The sequence below is a fragment of the Ovis canadensis genome, chromosome 12 (genome assembly GCF_042477335.2).
Source record: "Ovis canadensis isolate MfBH-ARS-UI-01 breed Bighorn chromosome 12, ARS-UI_OviCan_v2, whole genome shotgun sequence".
In the NCBI taxonomy this organism is placed as follows: domain Eukaryota; kingdom Metazoa; phylum Chordata; class Mammalia; order Artiodactyla; family Bovidae; genus Ovis; species Ovis canadensis.
The window spans coordinates 75327283-75348858 of NC_091256.1; the positions used below are offsets into that span (position 1 = coordinate 75327283).

The following is a 21576-nucleotide window of genomic DNA, read 5'->3' on the forward strand; positions in this document are numbered from 1 at the left end:
ATTATTAAAATGCTCATGGGGAAGACAATGATGCTGGCAGTCTTTATAATACTTGCCTTTGCTGCGGAGTTAGCAGATCATTGAGATACTGCACAAAAGGAGGAGGGAGCCAATGCCAGGAAGATGGCCTTAGTCATACCATGTAAGCCATTGAATGTCTTTTTTAGTCTAAAATATTTCTGAGGCTATCTGCCAAACTGTATTTAAAAAAAAAAAAAAAAAAGCAAATGTGATCCAGGCATTTGAATGCTTATAATTGGAAAACCTAGGACAATGGAAAATTGCATTCTTTGTAAACTGATACTGCATTTACATATATTGAGATATGGAACACATATCCATAAAGTTGTATAACTCTCTATAAAATGCATTCCTATATCCCAGTTCTTAGTTTGTAAGATCAGATTCTTAAAAATCATTTTTAATGCCTTTGTTTAAACAAAATTTGGTGTGCTGAGTATTTTTTTAAAACCAGTGTTAAAAAAAAATATTTAGGGACTTCCCTAACAGTCCAGTGGTTAAGACTCCACCTTCTAATGCAAGGAGTGTGGGTTTGATCCCTGGTTAGGGAAGTAAGGTCCCACATGCCATGGGGTGTGGCCAAAAATTAAAGAAAAAAATTAATGCGTTCCTTTGTTCCTTTAGAATCTTTCTTGAGCAATTCAGGATGAGATGAACACTTTAAAAATGAGTGAGAACTGTACTAGAAAGTGTGTATTTCATAGTATCATTAAATATTGATTAAGTATCCACTACACATACAATACTGTATTAGTAGCTAAGAGGACAATGATATTATAAAATTTAGATTTGAATCTTTTTAAAGAAACACTTGCAAAGTGGGGTTTTTGTTCTCTTTCCCGGTCATGCATAGTTGACTTTCACAATTATTGCCTGTCAACAGAAAAATAACAGAAAATAGAGATTATCCACCTAGTTGTGCATTTTCCTCTCATGTCTGAGGATCTCTCTAAAGCAGAGGGAGATCCAGACTGGAGGGCTGACAGCTTATGTTTCCAGTTGAGTTTGCCTCTGCACTTGAGGCTGTTCATTTGACTTGGTCTAAAATTGGAAATTTGTGTAGAAGTGTTTCTCTTGAGACTTGCAACATTTTAAAGGATGTTCCTACTAAGCAGTAATGCAAACTGAAAGTCACAGAAGCCTCTTAATTCTGATGGTTCTAAGCATACTCATTTCGATATGTATAATAAGACCAAGGAAAATGAAAAGAGAAACTTAACCTTTCATTTCAAAATTTTTAGCACATCAACCTTCTGGGTTATATCCTGTTCCTTGGTTTGAGACGTGTTCTAGATGGGAGAGTTGCCTATCATAATTAGCATAATTATGTCCACTTGGGGTTCAGTCAATCAGTTCAGCAGGAGAAAGTAAACCTGTTCATGTAGGCAAAAACATACACATTTTTTTTTCAGCATTATTCTCATGTCATGAGAAGGCGCTGCTGCTGCTGCTGCTGCTAAGTCGCATCAGTCGTGTCCGACTTTGTGTGACCCCATAGATGGCAGCCCAACAGGCTCCTCTGTCCCTGGGATTCTCCAGGCAAGAATACTGGAGTGGGTTGCCATTTCCTTCTCCAATGCATGAAAGTGAAAAGTGAAAGTGAAGTCGCTCAGTCGTGTCTGACCCTTAGTGACCCCATGGACTGCAGCCCACCAGGCTCCTCCATCCATGGGATCTTCCAGGCAAGAGTACTGGAGTGGGGTGCCATTGCCTTCTCTGATGAACAGGCACAGCCCTTGCCAATGAAACTACCATGAGTGATGCATGAGTTTCCATTACTGAACCTTCAATTTACCAGTGAATTAGAATTTCCAAGCATCCACCTAAATGTATTAGGTTGGCCAAAAAGTTTGCTTGGGTTTTTCGTAACATTGTATGAAAAAACCCGAATGAGATTTTGGTCAGCCTTACGTTATATTATTACAGCTCTCATCACAATGATGGGTATTCACAATGGCCTTTTGAACTGCATCAACTGTTTTCAGTTTCACAGCCTCAACATTACAAAAGAGTCAACTTTAGGGTTATAAAAAAGCTAGCAAACTCTTTATCTTTTTATTTCCATAATGTTAATGAATTTCAATATATTTCTTGAATGAAGAGCTTTGAATAATCCAAATGGAACCTACTGGGAGTTTTCATTTGAAGTTTCAGATGTCCCAGGCTACAAAGAACCTTTGAATTTAGGTATTTCCTTCTTTTGCATTAGGCTTCCCTGGTGGCTCAGACAGTAAATAAATCTGCCTACAACACAGATTGTAGGCTCAATCTGTGGGTTAGGAAGACCCCCTGGAGAAGGGAATGGCAACCCAGTCCAGTATTCTTGCCTGGAGATTCCCAGGACAGAGGAGGTTGGCAGGCTACAGTCCACAGGGTTGCAAAGAGTCAGACATGACTGAGTGACTTTCACTTTCTTTGGCATTAGTACTAATACTTGGTTAGAATGCATATTACCAAAATTTTAGAGTAGGAAATATGAATCTTCACTTTCCTTACCAAACCCAAACCTGCTTCTTTTCCAAAGTTCTTTATCCATCCATCTTGGATTAAAACCTGCCAATTACACTAGACTATTTTTCCATCACCTACCCATCAAATCACAAAATAAGGATCTTTTACCTTCTAAATATTTTTAAATACACATTCACTCTCCATTCCAAATGCACAAACCTGGGCAAGGTAAATAGTCTTTTCTGACTTGAACTCTGTACTGCTGAAATAGGTTCCTAGCTGGTCACCATGTCTCCATCCTTTCCCTTCACCAATTTATATTTAAAATTCAATTAAATCACAATTCATGAATATGATTATTACATCCCTTTTCTTAAAAAATGCAATATTTGTCATTGTCATTGGCATAAAGTCTAAGCTCTTTAATAGGACTTAAAGTATTCATGATTGATCAGAATTCCACCTAACTTTCCAGTCTTACCTCTTACTCTCCCCCATCTTGAATCCTCCTGAGCTTTCTTTTGTTCTAATATGTCATGGCTCTCTATCTCATCACCCCAGCTCTCATGCATGCTCGATTCCTCCACCAGGAACAACATTCTACACATTTGTTTATTTTTTTTATTCAACAACTATTATGAAGCAAAGACTTGCTATTTGCAATTGTTATTATATTATTATACTATTGGGTTGGCCAAAGAGTTTGTTCAGGTTTTTCTGGAACATCATACAAAAACTCAAATGAATTTTTTGGCCAATTCCATATGCAGTTGTGCTGTGCTTAGTCACTAAGTTGTGTCTGACTCTTTGTGACCCCGTGGACTCTAGCCCTCCTTCATCCTCCTGTCCATGGGGATTCTCCAGGCAAGAATACTGGAGTGGGTTGCCATGCTTTCCTCCAGGGGATCTTCCCAGCCCAGTGATCAAACCCAGGTCTTCCACACTGCAGGTGGATTCTTTATCGTCTGAGCGCCCAGGGAAGCCCAAGAATACTGGAGTGGGTAGCCAATTCCTTCTCCAGGGGAACTTCCTGACCCAGGAATTGAACTGGGGTCACCTGTTTTGCAGGTGGATTCTTTACCAGCTGAGCTACCAGGGAAGCCCCAACCCCATATTATGGAGAGCCGATTCCACGTTAGGTACTAGTAAGTAAATCAATAGTTAAACCAAGCATAGTTTCTGTCTCAGTAAAGCCTATTGGCTAGCATGGGAAATAGTCATGAAACAGAGAATGAGATTAGAGTTATAACATGGAAAATATAAAGTTATGTAGGATCAAATGTCAGGTAACCACACTTAATATAGGAGTCAGTGTAGGTTCCCCTGCTGAAGCTAAAATCTGAAGGATGAGTAGGAGCTAGCTGTGGTAACAGAAGAGTGGAGAAGGAGGAGAAGTGGTGAAGGAAATGTCCCGGCCACACAGTTAAATGGACAATACACAAATACTGAGAAAAGAAATAACTTGTCCGCATTATAAGACTTCCTCGGTGGCTCAGACGGTAAAGAATTTGCCTGCAATGTGGGAGACTTGGGTTGGGAAGATGGAGAAGGGAACAGCTACCCACTCCAGTATCCTGGTTTGGAGAATTCCATGGACAGAGGAGCCTGGCAGACTATAGTTCATGGGGTTGCAATGAGTCGAACATGACTGAGACTTTCACTTTCACTTTTTCCTTATTATAAGCATAAGATATTGGGAACAGATATCTTTATTGAATATATTTTGTTGGTGGTTTGTGTTGCAAAGGTAAACAATTTATAAAGTTCTCAATACCCTTTGTTGATAACTAAGTTCAATGGCTCCTCGTTTCATAATTGCTGTTGCAATTAAAGGAATAAAAAAGCATCTTTGGTGAGATATAGAATCTGTGTATCAGGAAATTGATTCTATTTGACTTTTGCTTTATGATTGTAAACAAATGACTTACACCTGTTCCTCTGCTTTGCTGTTTATAAAAGAGTGATGATAACACTATCCAGTTTAACTTACAGGGTGGTATCAAATAGTGGTGCAAAAGCACCACTTAATGAGCCTCAGTGCTTAATGACCTTTTAAAAAATATGCATTTCAAACACACTAAACAATTTCTTGATTTTAGACTGTTCTCTACATATTGGTAGCAACTCAAATTCATTTTTCTTATGATTCTAGCTGTAGCAATAGGGGCTGCAATTCCAATTTCACAGCAAGTAGAAAGTTGTCTTCATTAGCTTTCAAGAGAAACAGAATTGGATTATGTCTCTTTTCAAAAAACCCAACTGTTCAATTCACAAATATTTTGAAGCAGAAAAACCAGAAAATCCAGTTATTTTGCACTCATCAAATAAACAGGACACATTTCTTCTGTGACCAAGTCCCTCAATTCCTCTACTATTCATGGAAGTTAATCTGATCAGTCTTTCCTTACTTTTCTGTCTAAACTTACTATCTGATCTCCCACTAGCATTCATGCATGCATGCATGCCAAGTCACTTCAGTCATGTCCAACTCTTTGCGACCCCATGGACTGTAGGCAGCCAGGCTCCTCTGTCCATGGGGATTCTCCAGGCAAGAATACTGGAGTGGGTTGCCGTTGCCTCCTCCAGGGGATCTTCCTGACCCAGAGATCCTTCCCACTGGCATATTTATTGAAAACAAGGCAATACAAATGCAAAGAAAGTTTTACTGAAATATAATCTCTCATGCTTAATAACTAATAATTTACAGGTTAAAAAGAAAAAGAGAGACTTTCTGGCCTCATGTTATTTTTGTATGTAATAAGGCAGACATGAAATAAGACACCATTGGTTTAGGGGTCTAGTTTGCCAAAACCTTTTATTCATACCTGAAAGCATTTTAGTTACAGTTAAGTATATAGGTGTCAAATATCTCTATCACAAATATTGATCTTTTCTTACATGTTTCCATAGTCATAAACAAGAATAATATCAATTCCTCTTTCAGAATCAAAGGACAAGTTCATTCTGAAATATTTTATAAATATTGAGAACTGTACAAATACTACTTTACAGAGATGAAGAGTGAGTTTTTAGTTCTGAATGTCACTTTTTTGTTTTTTGTTTACAGTCTCTTTTCTCTTTGGTGAGCAAAATTGGATTTCAAAATATAGGAGCTCTAATAAAGGTGTCTAATTTCAAAGTCCTATTTGGGTCTTTAATTAAATTTATTTTTTGCTGTTTGTTGTTTAGTCTCTCAGCCATATTCGATTCTTTTGCAACCCCACAGACTGCAACCCTCTGTCCATGGATTTCCCAGGCAAGAATACTGGAGTGGGTTGCCACACCCTCCTCCAGGGGATCTTCCTGACCCAGGGATGGAACCCATGGCTCCTGTTGAGGCTCCTGCCATGTCTTGTGTACTGCAGGTGGATTTTTTTTTTTTTTTTTTTACCACTGAGCCATGGGGGAATCTTTTTTTATTTGACTGCGGCAGGTCTTATTTGCAGCATATGGGATTTTTGATCTTCACTGGGGCATGCAGGTTCTTTTAGTTGGAGCATGTGAACTCAGCTGTAGTACATGGGATCTAGTTCTCTGACCAGGGATGGAATCCAGGCACCCTGCAAAGGGATGGCAGGGTCTTAGTCACTAGACCACCAGGGATGTCCTTGTTTGGATCTTTTAAAAGTTTTTCTATTACTAATTTCAAGAATCTTTAAAAAGTTTGATCATTTTATTGCATTAATTCTGTATTGTTGGGGGAAAATTTTTTTAAGTCATTTAAAAGGAGAAAATAGATCATGGATGATTGGTTTCTTTAGAAATGGGGAAGAGCTCTTAAGGAAATGCATATTTAGGAAACTTAGTTGATGGTAAATTTAATTCTAATCTGTTAGTATATACTTGAAGAAAAGAGAGTTCATGGAATTATACAGTCAGAAGATTAGTGAGCACTTCTTTCTACTTTTGGTACAGTGCAAAGGCCTATTCAAGAGGAATCTGAAATGTGGGGCTCAAGTCTCAGTTCTGCCACCCACTCTCCATGTCACTTAAGCTACTTAAGAAAGCCACTTGGCCTCTGAACATCAGTTTCTTGTTTGTAAAATGGAGATAATGATGCTTTCTTATAAGCTTCCTACTAGGAATAAGAGACATACACAATGAAAATGCTTTGTAAATCAGAAGCTGCTTTACAAAAATAAATTAACAAAACTTACCACTAGCTCAAAGATTCCCAGAAGAGATTCAACAAAAAATAGCTTAATATGTACTTTGGGTTCTTGTTCCCTTTTCAATGTATATGTGCTAAATCCTTCATTAGGTTATAAGCTCCTTAAAGCCACAGTGGGCACACCATATCCTCTGTCACATTGCTCTCTGGACTACACATAATGGACACTCAAAAGGCTTTGCTGACAGATATTCTCTCCTCTTCCTCAGTTCCACTGGCAAGCAAAACTCACTACTGTCAAAAAGTCTAAACCTCTCTACTGTAATCCATATTTATTTTGTTATATTCTCTCCTCTAAAGTCATGGAGAATTGGCAGGTCAGCAGCAACTTAACAAAGCCTCAAGGCAAAATCCTTTGTTCTCAATCTAAATCTGCCCCTCTTGCAATACAAAACAAGTGGAATTAAGTACATCCTTGGCTCCAGGAAGAAAGGGAGAGTACCTCCTGGCCCGCTAAAGATTTCTAGAGCCACGGAATTCCACAGGAAAGTCCCCCCCCCACGCCCCGCCCCCGAGTAACTGAGAGGAATAAAGTATAGCAACATAAAATGGCTAGAGGAAAGACTCACAGAGAAGAACAGGAGTGAAGACACCAAAATCAAAAGAAAGTGAAAAGAGTGTTCCCAGGGCGCTGATACTCGCTTAGAAGGCTGATGACATGCTCTACTCTACCCTCATGCCTGAACAACAGTCTTTAATAGGTAAGTTGGCACCAGCTGCTGACCCAACGATTTTAAAAGTGAAGGTACCGCGGTGAGGAAGAGATGGCTACCTCAGTCTCCCTCCTAGGATCCTATGAATGTGCCTATCCGATGCGCACTCTGCTCAAAGTATACTCTTTTCGTGAGGTTTTTATTAGGGGTGCCCAGTTCAACTCACCTGTTAGTTTAAAAGAGGAATATTTTTCTTCGAAGCTACTTTGCCTTGTCTTTACCAATACATCGTGGCTTTCATTAAACAGCCTTTAGGAGGGCCCACGCATTCCTCAGGCTCGGGGTAAACACGTGTGTCGGCAGGCAGCTCCGGCGCGCCCTGCGTTTCAGCACCACCGTCTCCGGACAGCGCCTCACTGGCCGGCCGGGTTGAGGCCTTCCGTCCTTCACTCATCCACCCCCGGCCCACTCGCTTTCCTCTTTTCCCTCAGTGCCAGAAAAAAAGCACCCCAACTTCTAACTTCCCAATCCTTGCTTCTACAGTGACCTTCGCGACCCTTCCTCGGAGTCTAAACGCGCACGCCCCCGCACCTTCGGGTCCTTCGGCACCAGCACCCGAGCAGCATCGGTGGCCCGAGACCGCCTCAGGGCAAGGATCACCTCTCCCTCGCCACTCCTGAATCTCAACCCAGCAGCCAGGAGCCCCGGCTCGCTCCGTCTCTCTCTTCGCCCCAAAGCCTCTGAAAAAAAACGCGCGACAATGCCCTCTCCCCCCGCCCCAACACACACAACACACACACACACACACACACACACACACACACACTCATACACACACTCGCACGCCGCAAGCCTTGCGGGTGCCATCACCGCCCTGGGCAGAGCCTCAGCCAACTTGGGCCCCATCCTTCAACACCGGCTCGCAGAGGGCCGCCCGCAGCGACCGCCCCGCCTCCTCCCCTTCCTAGTCGACTGGTCCCGGCAGCGGAGCCCAGGCCCCCGCCCCCTGTCCCCCCACCTCCACATTCACTAAGCCATCCGCCTCGCGCGGGTAATACACGCTCCACAACCCTCAAACATTTGCCCCGGGCCGCCCCCGAAACCATCAGCCAAACCATAAACGAATCTCCTTGAGCCCAGCCCAGTTCCTGGTGTGTTGTGTGTGTGTTTGTGTCTCCAAAGCCTATACATCATTAACTCCTTCGAGCTTTCAGCCCAACCTAAACAAATAGCAGGTTATCTCCGACCCCCTTCCCCCTTCTCCGCGCCCCAGCCTCTTCCCCCATCCCACTCGCCAAGTCGCCAAACCAACCACCGCACCCCAGCCCTCAAACCTCGACCTCCCACCCAACCCAAAACAACACTCGCCTCCAGCCCCTCCCATCCCCCACCCCATGGCCCCCCAGCAAGCCGGGTCTGGCCCGAGCGAGTGACGCCTCGAAAGAGCAGCTGGCATCCCCTGCCGGGAGCCCAGGATAGAGGGGCTGACCTCTCACCAGCTGGATCAGCCAGCACACCCGTCCGAATGGGCACTAACCAAACCGTCACACGCCCTGGAAAACACAGGTGCCGGGGAAAGGAGAGAGGCGGAAGCAGTCTCCGGGGGTGGGCGGGAGGACTCACCGAACATCTGAATGTGCCCTTTGGTTATGGGATTGAAGCTGCCGCAGGCGAGCAAGATAACGTGCGTCTTGGTGGTCTCGGTCATGGCGCGGGCGGGTCCCTCGCGCTGGCCCAGGGGTCGCCTCTCTTTTTGTGTCTCGATGTGTCTGCAGAGGGAGAAAGGAAGGCGAGGCTCCGGTGGTGGATGCTGTGGACTCCGAAGAGCCGCTCCAGACGCAAACCGCGTCACTCCCCGCCTCCCTTTAACGCTTGCAGCTCCGGCAAGATCCGAGGCTGCTTTTGTATATGCTAAGCTCCGTTCTCCTTTCCTTCTAGCTTCTTTCGCGTCTCTCGAGCTGGTCTCCGTCTCCTCCCTTTCTCTGACCCTACCCCACCTCACCTCTCTTCCTTAGTGTTTACCTACAAATCAAGTTGTGGTACCCAAGCCCAATCCTGAGCACTCCAACAGGCAACGATCAGCATGGTGTGAGCCCTTTCTCTTTTCTCATTTTGAATTAGTTTTCCTCCCCTAATCGAACATTTTTTTTCTGTCGACATCAACTTTCTCTAACATTTCCAGCTCCAAAGGTGTTTGATATTAAGAACTGTTTTCTTTCTCTCCCTCCCAAAATTTTAAGTGAGAAATAACAATTGATCAATTGGGGAGTATTCATTTCTGCCTGTCTTTCCCCCCTTATCTCATGGTTTTGAACTACTGAACTGAGTCCAGAGCTTGACCAAGTGGTTGCCAAGATATAGGAGGAAGCTGAATCCTTCTCCTGGCATACTGCTCCTTTTGTGCGCTGAAGCAATGAGAACACGGATGTCACAGAGTTACTAAAGCTGTGTTAAAAACTACTGTGATCTTACATAAGATATCAAAATTCAGACAAAGATTTACCCATTCATAAGTGTTTGAGTGTCCACGATGTGTTAGCCTCTGATATAAACCCTGCTGGTAAAGCAAAGTCTCAGTCTTCATCAGGTTTACATTCTACTGGAAAGAGACAGACAATAAACAGAGAAGGAACATATTAGATGGTGATTGTGCCATGCACAGTAAGTGAATGCAATTCACTCTCTGACAGAACAGAGGGTGAATGGAGGAGAGGGGACTGATTGAAATGAAGAAGTTAGGGAAGGCCTCTCTGGGGTGGTGAAATTTAAACTGTGACCTAAATGACAAGGAGCTGCTAGTATAAATATTCTGGGGCAAGGAGGGGTTCATTGTCCTCCTAGAAATGAAGGGCCAGAGTGTATGAATAATGGGGAAAATGCTAGGAGAGAAGATTGGACTGGTGATCAGGATCAAATCAAGGAGGGCTTGTAGGCTAGGGTAGGGTTTGGATGTTTTTCTAAAAGAAATAACTTAAGAGAGAAATAACAAAAGGAAACCACTGAAGCTTTTAGGCAGGGAAATGACAAGTAATTTACATTTTTATAAGATCACTCTGGCTTCTTAGTGGAAAATGGGAAGACAAGGAAAGCACTTAGGGAATCCCAATGGTAGGTTGGCAGGTGGAGTTGTCCTCGGCCTAGGTTTTATAGAGGCAAAGCTGATGAGAAGAAAATGGTCTCGGGATAAGTTTTGTTGGTAAAGTTTACAATCTTTGCAAATGAACTAGATGTGAAGGAAGGGAGAAAGAACAATCTAAAAAAGCGTCTAGAAATTTGGCTTAAGTAAATGAGTAGACAGAGAATGAGAAAGATGGAGAAAGAAAGTTTCAGGGATGACCAAGTGTTCTAGTCTGATACAAAAACAGAGCTAATAACTCGAGATTTTTTAAAAATGGCATTAAAAAAATGAGATATAATTGATATATCCCATTGTATTAGTTTTAGTTGCATGTAATAACTCTGAACTTAGAGATCCGTAAGTACAACCATTTACCTTTCTTGGGCTTCTAGATTCTTAGGTAAATTTCTACCTCTTTTAATGGGTCATTGTTTCTTATTTAAGAGCATGTATTTGTGGTGTACAGTAAATATTTGTTAAATTATGCTGAACAGCAAATCAATCCTAATATGCATAAAATTTCTAGTTTAAAGACAAGTATCAGAATCAATGTATATTTTAATGGTTTTGTATCTTTCCTGATATGGGGTACAGACTAGTGTGGTAGACAAGCAGGAGATATTTAGGGGGGCCTGACTTGGGTTTGAAACTCTGATACTTACTAGCTGGACAACAAATATTTATTGAATGTCTGCCATGTGCCAGGCACTTGATTTAGGGGCTGTGAGCAAACCAAAGTTCCTGCTTTAATACAGTTCACATTCTAGAGGGCAAAACAGATCATTAAAAAAACAAAAGAAACATGATGGTAATCGATACCATAGGCTTCTCTGGTGGTAAAGAATCTGCCTGTTGATGCAGAAAATGCAGGTTTGATCCCTGGGTCAGGAAGAGCCTCTGGAGAAGGAAATGGCAACCCACTCCAGTATTCTTAGCTTGGAAACCCCATGGACAGAGGATCCTGGCGGGCTACAGTCAAAGGGGTCGCAAACTTCGAACACAGCTTAGCAACTGAGGAATAACAATGACGACAGACATCACAATGGGAAGGAAAAAAAAGCTAGGTGAGAAGAAAAAGAAAGGGAAATCCTCCTTTATTTAAGTGGTCCTAGACGGCCTCTCCAGTAAGATGGGATCTGAGCAAAGACCTGAAAGAAGTGAAGGAGTGTGTCATTTGAATATCTGGGGAAGAACATAACCTGAAAGAAAGTGAAAGTGAAAGTCGCTCAGTCATGTCCAACTGTTTTGGACCCCATGGACTATATAGTCCATGGAATTCCATGGAAGGGAAGTAACCATTCCCTTCTGCAAGGGATCTTCCCAACCTAGGAATCGAACCCAGGTCTCCCACATTGCAGGTGGAGTCTTTACCAGCTGAGCCACCAGGGAAGCCTGATGCAAAGAGCCTGAGGAGCAAGAGTGTTTGGGAGTCTTCAACAAGCATACCTGTACTGCTGGAGAAAAGAAAGTGAGTGGAAAGTGGTGGGAGACAGATTGGAAAAGTAGGACAGATCAGATAGGGCCTTACAGGCCCTTGTTAGGGCTTGGCTTTTTCAGAGATAAGAAGTCACTGGAGGGTTTTGAATGGAGAAGGGACATGAGATGACTTACATTTGAAAAGTATCATTTTGGCAGGAAATATAAATTTTGGAGTCATCAGTATAGTTTTATATTTAAAACCATAGGAGTAAATGAGGTCACTTTGGGAGTAACAGATATACATAAAAAGAAGAAAAAGAGGTGCTCAGATTCAGCTCCAGGATGCACCAAATGAATAGCTAACGTTCACTATCAACAGAAGCCCTGGCACTGAAAGCCATTTACAGATGTTAATTCATTTAACACCAAAATTCTGTGAGTTCAAATAATTTTATCCCATTTTAGAGATGTGCATAAGGGAGAAGACAAAAATGAAATAACTGGTAGGAGTAAGTATGGAGCCAGATTCAATCCCAGGTACTTTTAATTGAAGGCCCTGCTGTTGATCCAAGGCTGTCTCGTCTTGTTTCACTGCTACGCTGTACAGGCATATCTTGTTTTGTTGAACTTCACAGAGACTGTTTCTTCTTCAGATTGAAAGTTTGTGGTAACCCTGAGTTGAGCATGTGTACCCATACTGTTTTTTCCAACAGCATTTGCTCACTTTGGGTCTCTGTGTCACCGTATTTCAAGCTTTTCCATTGTTATTATATTTATTACAATGCTGTGCAATCAGTTGTGTATGGTAATTGTTTAGGAGCACTATGAACCACACCATGTTAGATGGCAAACTTAAATGATAAATCTGTGTTCTGAATGCTCATCTCCCTCCCTCTCCTCAGGCCTTGTTATTCCTGAGACACAATAATATTGAAATTAGGCCAATTAATAACCCTCCAGTGGCCTGTAAGTGTTCAGGTGAAAGGAAGGTTTGACTGATGTAGCAAATTCCATTGCTGTCTTATTTCAAAAAGTTTCCAGAGCCACCCCCACCTCAGCAATCACCACCATGATCAGTCAGCAGCTATCAGCATCCAAGACCCTCAATCAGCAAAAACTTTATGACTTGCTGAAGGTACAGATGATGGCTATCATTTTTTAAGCCAGAAAAAGCATTTTTAAAAATTAAGGCATGTACATTTTTTAAGACAACGCAATTTCAAAGTTAACTGACCATAGTACAGTATAAACATGAATTTTATATGCTTTGAGAAACCAAAAAAAAAAAAAAATCCCTGTGATCACTTTATTGCCATATTCCTTTATTGTGGTAGTCTAGAACCAAACTTGCAATATCTCTGAGGTATGTCTGGACATTTTTATACATTCATAAAAATAAGGATGACTATACCCACACCATAGGGAAGGCAATGGCAACCCACTCCAGTACTCTTGCCTGGAAAATCTCATGGACGGAGGAGCCTGGTAGGCTGCAGTCCATGGGGTCGCTAAGAGTCGGACAGGACTGAAGTGACTTAGCAGCAGCAGCAGCATACCCACACCAAGCCACAGAGTTGTGAAGGCTACCAGTAATGTATGTAGAACACCTAGCATATAGTAGATGGTCAATAAGTGATACCCACTTTATAAATGAGAGAATGGAACTTTGTAACAGAGTTTGAAGAACAGAGAATTGCCTTACGGAGTCTTCAGGCTTTCCCCTCCTCTATAGAGGAAAAATGGAAAAGTAGGCAACAAAACACTTGCTGGAATGACTGGGCACTCACTCTACAAGTTAATTTTAATAAAAAGAAAGAAAACAATGTCTAATTCAATCTTCCCACACAGAATAGTGGTCAATAAATATTCACTGATGAATTAAATACAAAATGCTCAGAGAGTAACAATGAAATGTGAATTTGTAATACAATGCCATAAATATGTTTCAGTCTTGTAGGTTATGTCTTAAGGCATAGTTTAAATTCTATAGATTTGATTAATTGGTTGTGATTCTAATTGACTCTAGTAATTTTCTTTGCTGCTGATCTCTAATTTGTGTATCCCCAAAGAGGGCTCTGGAACTGAAACAGAAAAACACTGAAAACAAATCTTGGTTCTGTCACTTGCCAATTGTTTGGCTTTGGGTCATTTATTGCTAAGCCTGGAGATGCAGTGGTCCACCCTCATCCCTGGTTTCAGCTATTTATGGTCAATGTTGGTCTGAAAATATTAAATGGAAAATTCCAGAGATAAACAATTCATACGTTTTAAATTACACGCTGTTTTGATTAGCAGGATGAAATCTTGCGCCTTCTGGCTCCATCTTTCTGGGACCCCCAATCACCAACAAAATCTGTTCCTGACATCCAAACAATGATCCAGGATCATCCAAAGCAGACAATCCTTCTTCAGAAAAATCCTCAGAATGTCAATAGTAGCCTAATGCTATGTCATTTGCCTCACTTCATCTCATCAAGTGTTTCATTATCTCACATCATCACAAGAAGGGTAATAAAGTACAAGAAGAAATTTTTGAGAGAGGGACCACATTCACATAATTTTTATTACCGTATATTGTTGTAGCTGTTCTATATTATTATTGTTGTTAATCTCTTACTGTGCCTAATTTATAAATTTAATTTTATCATAGGTATTCATATATAGAGTAAAATATAGTATATATAGGATTCAGTACTATCTTCAGTTTCAGGCATCCACTGGGAGTCTTGGCGTATCCCCCCCATTGATAAGGGGGGACTGCTGTACTATAATACATGTCCTGTGTATTTACAGGGGTTCTATATGGTTTAAATAAGACCATGTGAGAATAAATGAGTTTTTTTTTTCTTTTAAAGCATATCATCAGTTTTAGGCCAAACTCTGTAGTTGTCATATACAAAATACTTATTGTTTGTGAGCATTTAATTATTCTGTTGATGACTTTATCAAGGGTGTTTCTGCGAGTTCCAATCTTACAGGGTAATGACTTTGGAAATGTGCTAATGTGCTAATAGTGTATATATATCTCAACCAATGAAAACAAACACCAAAAAACATACTAACAACAAACTTATTCTCAGGGAAGATTCCAAGGCTGGTTCACAAGATATAGAAATATTAATAGGAATGTCAATCCTTGCATAACACATGTACCTTAACATATATCATGATCTATTCTCAGGGGTGTTTATTGTAACTTAGGTAATATAATTTGGTTCAATATTTCAACTTTCCAACAGCTGGGTAATTGCTTTAGGCTGAAAAAGAACCTGAGTCATTCTCCTACAGCCTAAACCTTGCAATATGCTCCAGCCAGTTCAGTTTCCAAAAGGCTCAAGGCAGAGAGTCCAACCCAGAACGTTCCTGGCAATAAATATCTATTCTGATGGGCAGGCTAAAGTGTCTACTGGGTCTGATTTGAAATGTGCATACGTGAAGTCTAGCAGAGTGGGTATGTATGCTCACTTATCTCCCCGTTTACTTAGTCTGGGTTAATCATCCATGGTGGCTCGGATGATAAAGAACCTGCCTGTGATGCAGGAGACCTGGGTTCAATCCCTGGGTTGGAAAGATCCCTAGAGTAAAGGAGTGGCAACCCACTCCAGTATTTTTGCCTAGAGAATTACATGGACAGAGGCAGGCTACAGTCCATGGGGTCTCAAAGAGTTGGACATGACTAACACTTTTGCTTTTACACACTTACATCACAAGTCAGGGTAAAACAATTCCATGTTTATGAAGCTGGGTTCCTCATATTAGGAATCATCCTTTATCAGAAGTGCACAAAGTCACACACACAAATGTAGCTCCCTAGTTCCTGGGATCGTGTCAGATACTGAATATTTACTTCATGTTTCTTGGTAAAAATATGATTATGAGAAAAAAATATTATTCTGAAAAACCCATGAATCCTTGGGATTCTCTTCACTTCTCTACATTTGTATAGTTCTCTCTGCTTTCTCCACTTCTCTTCAAAATAATCATCTTCGGGGATACAGCTAAAGTGATTGGTTTTATTCTCTCATTTTCCTTACAAGCAAATATTTTTGTGTCTCTGGGGTGAAAAATATCCTAAAAATTAAGATCCCCCTTTCTCCAGCTCTAAATCCCCAGACTCTTACTCAGACTTGAAATTTCTCTAATTCTAATCGTGTTTCAAAAACAAAAGATATTGCCAAATTTTAAAACCTGATTATCAATTATAAACATACCAATTCTTCCGGCACCACAGTGAAAGAAAAAAAATATACATGGGTCTTTATAACCAATAAGCATTGCATACCATTAAAAATAAAAAAATTTCTTCAACTAGTTCAGAAATTTGCTGCTTCATTTGTCATGGCTTCTTTCAGATGATGGGGTGAGGGGCACGAACGAGTCACTGCTTTCTTCTTGAGACCAAAGATTTCACTACTCATTATAAAGTTTTCCCAAGAGAAACGGGAGGTAGGAAAATCAGTTCTAACAGACTTAGCAAGAAGTATAATTGATTACGAAGTAAAATAATTCCCTGAAATGACATCTGAGACTATCTCTGCCTCCCTCCTTTAAGTCACCCAAATGGAAACCACATTTGGCTCAAGGGAGCATTAAATAAAGGATAGAGGACTTAAAATACAAAATATTTTTTCCATTACATCAATACCTCACAATTTGGTTAAGTCAGATAGAACCCAGAATTTCAATCCCATCATTTCTCAAATTTAGGAGATATAGAAAACAAGTGGAAGTTCCACTTCTAATATCCCAAACACCCCAAAATTAAACTCCCCCAGGAAAAACAGGTGTAAGAACTAGACAAGGAATGCCAAAGATGGTGTGGCACGATACTTTTTATTACCTCTGTGACGGCTCTAGAGATGTAGCTCAGATTAAAGAGTATCCTGGGATGTGACGAATAGCATGGTAACTATAGTTAACAATAATGTATTGCATATTTGAAAGCTGCTGGGAGAGTACATCTCAACAGTTCTCATCAAAAGAAAAAAAAAATGTTGTAACTATGTATGGGGACAGATGTTAACTAGACTTACTGTGATCATTCTGCAATACATACATAGAATCAAATCATTATGTTGTACTGCTGAAATGACTACAATGTGTTTTTTTGGTCTGCTGTTGTTTTTACAGGATCTTAGTTCCCCAACCAGGGATCAAACTTGCGCCCCCTGCAGTGGAAGCACAAAACCCTAACCATTGGACAACCAGGGAAACCCGTAATTTAATGTTATATGTCAATTATATCTCATTATTATTATTATTTTGGATGTACCATGTGACTTGTGGGATCTTAGTTCCCTGACCAGGGGCTGAATCTGGCCCTTGGCAGTGAAAGCACGGAGCCTTAACCACTGCACCGCCAGGGAATTCCCCTTTATAATTTGCTTAAAAAAAAAAAAAGACTATACTAACAAGAGAATGGATGGTGATCACTAAACTGTGCTGCAGAATTTGAGGGCCACCAAAGCAAAAGCCAAATGCAAATACAGGCCCCACTCCACCTTTTTTTTTTCCATGCCCTGAATTTTCAATACTAATGTCTCCTATGTTAAATAACTAGCATGGGTTATCTGCACATGGAGACCACTGTTACAGCACTGATCTGTTATCTAAGAAAATAAGTTTGCTAAATAATTTTTGTTTCCCAATTTGATTTTTTTGATTTGGGTGCGCCCAGTCTGAGCTGCGGCACACGGCACCTTCACTGTTTGCTGCGGCATGTGGGATTTTGTGGTTGTGGTGTATGGGATCCAGTTCCTTGACCAGGGATTGAATCTGGGCTCCCTGCTTTGGGAGCACTCAGTCTTAGCCACTGGATCACCAGGGAAGCCCTTGTTTCTCAATTTAAATGAACAAAGAAATGAATAAAGCAAGACAAAGGAAAATACAGGGGAAAAAACTGCATATCTTACTTTCCAGCCAATTACTTTCTAAATATCTCCAGAATTGTTCCATTTTTCTTTATCTTTCTGCTATTTTTCAGCTTCAGGCCACCTTTCTCTCTCCTTCTCTTTAATTACCAAAGAATTATGGCTGGACTTCCTGCCAGCAATCTTTCCCTTCCCTAAGCCATCTTTCATATTCCAGTCAAAGGGATATTTCTCTAAAATATAAATCAAACTGTATCACTCTCTAGCTTTGACTTCTTCAGTGGCTTCCCATGGCCCTCAGAATACTATCCAAACTCTTAAGAATCTAAAGTCCTCTCAGGATCCAGCTCCTAATTGCCCCCTCTCCACACCCTATCTCTTTACTCCAGCCATACGGAACTTCTTTTAGGCTTCAAATGTAGCATGCTCTCGCTCAGCCAGTATATGCAAACTTGAATCTTCTTAATCTACCTCCAGAGCCTTCTGTGAGCCCCACACGTGTGAGTGAATGCCTCTCCTCACAAGTGCTGTTTTTCTTGTATCACAGCATTATCACTGTGTCCGGCATTATGACTGCCTTTTGATTTGCTCACCTTCTTCACCAATGTTTATTCAGACCCTACCATGTACCAGACAGTATGCTTAGCACTCTGCATTCATTATACCACTTAATTTTCACAGAATCTCAGTTAAGTAGGTTCTTTGATTATACCTTACAGGTGAAGTAACTGAGACTTAGACAAGTAACCGGTCCAAGTTCACACAGCTAATAAGTGGGGAAGGTAGGCTTTGAACCTGGGTAGTCATTCTGATGCTTCTATTATCCAACTTGCCCCAAACTTCCATAAGAACAGGAACAGCTTCTGTCTTATTCACTGTTACACCCCAGTGACCGTCACAGTCTGCTACATAGCAAGATTTCATAAGTGTGGGACATTTTGTGCTTATGGCTGGCTCCACTCTGTAGTTAAATTTTAATTCCTACTCTGAGTTGGATCCACACAGTCAAAGGCTTTGGCATAGTCAATAAAGCAGAAATAGATGTTTTTCTGGAACTCTCTTGCTTTTTCCATGATCCAGTGGATGTTGGCAATTTGATCTCTCGTTCCTCTGCCTTTTCTAAAACCAGCTGGAACATCTGGAAGTTCACGGTTCACATATTGCTGAAGCCTGGCTTGGAGAATTTTGAGCATTACTTTACTAGCATGTGAGATGAGTGCAATTGTGTGGTAGTTTGAGCATTCTTTGGCATTACCTTTGGGATTGAAATGAAAACTGACCTTTTCCAGAACTGTGGCCAATGCTGGGTTTTCCAAATTTGCTGACATATTGAGTGCAGCACTTTCATAGCACCATCTTTTAGGATTTGAACTAGCTCAACTGGAATTTCATCACCTCCACTAGCTTTGTTCATAGTGATGCTTCCTAAGGCCCACTTGGCTTCACATTCCAGGATGTCTGACTCTAGGTGAGTGTGAGTAATCACACCTTCGTGATTATCTGGACCTGACCTGCTTCTTGAGAAATATGTATGCAGGTCAGGAAGCAACAGTTAGAACTGGACATGGAACAAGACTAGTTCCAAATAGGAAAAGGAGTACGTCAAGGCTGTATATTGTCACCCTGCTTATTTAACTTATATGCAGAGTACATCATGAGAAACGCTGGGCTGGAAGAAGCACAAGCTGGAATCAAGATTGCTGGGAGAAATATCAACAACCTCAGATATGCAGATGACACCACCCTTATGGCAGAAAGTGAGGAGGAACTAAAAAGTCCCTTGATGAAAATGAAAGTGGAGAGTGAAAAAGTTGGCTTAAAGCTCAGCATTCAGAAAATGAAGATGATGGCATCCGGTCCCATCACTTCATAGGAAATAGATGGGGAAACAGTGGAAACAGTGTCAGACTTTATTTTCCTGGGCTCCAAAATCACTGCAGATGGTGATTGCAGCCATGAAATTAAAAGAGGCTTACTCCTTGGAAGAAAAGTTATGACCAACCTAGACAGCATATTCAAAAGCAGAGACATTACTTTGCCAACAAAGTTCCGTCTAGTCAAGGCTATGGTTTTTCCAGTGCTCATGTATGGATGTGAGAGTTGGACTGTGAAGAAAGCTGAGCACTGAAGAATTGATGCTTTTGAACTGTGGTGTTGGAGGAGACTCTTAAGAGTCCCTTGGACTGCAAGGAGATCCAACCAGTCCATTCTGAAGGAGATCAGCCCTGGGATTTCTTTGGAAGGAATCATGCTAAAGCTAAAACTCCAGTACTTTGGCCACCTCATGTGAAGAGTTGACTCATTGGAAAAGACTCTGATGCTGGGAGGGATTGGGGGCAGGAGGAGAAGGGGACGACCGAGGATGAGATGGCTGGATGGCATCACTGACTCGATGGATGTGAGTCTGAGTGAACTCCAGGAGTTGGTGATGGACAGGGAGGCCTGGTGTGCTGTGACTCATGGGGTTGCAAAGAGTCGGACACGACTGAGCGACTGAACTGAACTGAAGATCTTTTTTGTACAGTTCTTCTGTGTATTCTTGCCACTTCTTCTTAATATCTTCTGCTTCTGTTAGGTCAATACCATTTCTGTCCTTTATTGAACCCATCTTTGCATGAAATGTTCCCTTAGTAACTCTAATTTTCTTGAAGAGATCTCTAGTCTTTCCCATTCTATTGTTTTCCTTTATTTCTTTGCATTGATCGTTGAAGAAGGCTTTCTTATTTTCTCCTTTGCTTTTTGCTTCTCTTCTTTTCAGTTATTTGTAAGGCCTCCTCGGATAGCCATTTTGCTTTTTTGCATTTCTTTTTTTGGGGGGATGGTCTTGCTCCTTGTCTCCTATACAATGTCATGAACCTCCATCCATAGTTCATCAGGCACTCTGTCTATCAGATCTAGTCCCTTAAATCTATTTCTCACCTCCACTGTATAATCATAAGGGATTTGATTTAGGTCATACCTGAATGGTCTAGTGATTTTCCCCACTTTCTTTAATTTGTCTGAATTTGGCAATAAGGAGTTCATGATCTGAGCCACAGTCTGCTCTTGATCTAGTTTTTGCTGACTGTATAGAGCTTCTCCATCTTTGGCTGCAAAGGATATAATCAATTTGATTTCGGTGTTGACCATCTGGTGATGTCCATGTGTAGAGTCTTCTCTTGTATTGTTGGAAGAGGGTGTTTGCTATGAACTGCTTTATGGACTATGCCAAAGCCTTTGACTGTGTGGATCACAATCAACTGTGGAAAATTCTGAAAGAGATGGGAATACCAGACCACCTGACCTGCCTCTTGAGAAACCTGTATGAGGTCAGGAAGCAACAGTTAGAACTGGACATGGAACAACAGACTGGTTCCAAATAAGAAAAGGAGTATGTCAAAGCTGTATATTGTCACCCTGCTTATTTCACTTCTATGCAGAGTACATCATGAGAAATGCTGGGCTGGAAGAAGCACAAGCTGGAATCAAGATTGCCGGGAGAAATATCAATAACCTCAGATATGCAGATGACACCCCCCTTATGGCAGAAAGTGAAGAGGAACTAAAGAGGCTCTTGATGAAAGTGAAAGAGGAGAGTGAAAAAGTTGGCTTAAAGCTCAACATTCAGAAAACAAGGATCACGGCATCCGGTCCCATCACTCCATGGGAAATAGATGGGGAAACAGTGGAAACAGTGGCTAACTTTATTTTTCTGGGCTCCAAAATCACTGCAGACGGTGACTGCAGCCATGAAATTAAAAGACACTTGCTCCTTGGAAGGAAAGTTATGACCAACCTAGACAACATATTCAAAAGCAGAGATGTTACTTTGCCAACAAAGGTCCGTCTAGTCAAGGCTATGTTTTTTCCAGTGGTCATGTATGGATGTCAGAG

At 41.2% G+C, this 21576-nt stretch overlaps 1 protein-coding gene across 5 annotated transcripts in view; it reads right to left on the bottom strand.

The window, feature by feature from the left end:
- NMNAT2 (nicotinamide nucleotide adenylyltransferase 2) overlaps positions 1–21576 on the bottom strand; it is a 219724-nt gene that overhangs the window by 158980 nt on the left and 39168 nt on the right. For 2 of the 5 annotated variants that reach the window (XM_069546266.1, XM_069546267.1), the window contains exons 4-5: positions 9800–9892; positions 8920–9065 (exon numbers count right to left, since the gene is read on the bottom strand). In XM_069546266.1, the coding sequence (XP_069402367.1) occupies positions 8920–9065; positions 9800–9807 (154 nt within the window). In that variant the 5' untranslated portion in view covers positions 9808–9892. Of the gene's footprint in view, positions 1–8919; positions 9066–9799; positions 9896–21576 lie in introns of all 5 variants that reach the window. The other 3 variants (XM_069546263.1, XM_069546264.1, XM_069546265.1) reach the window with 2 other exon arrangements.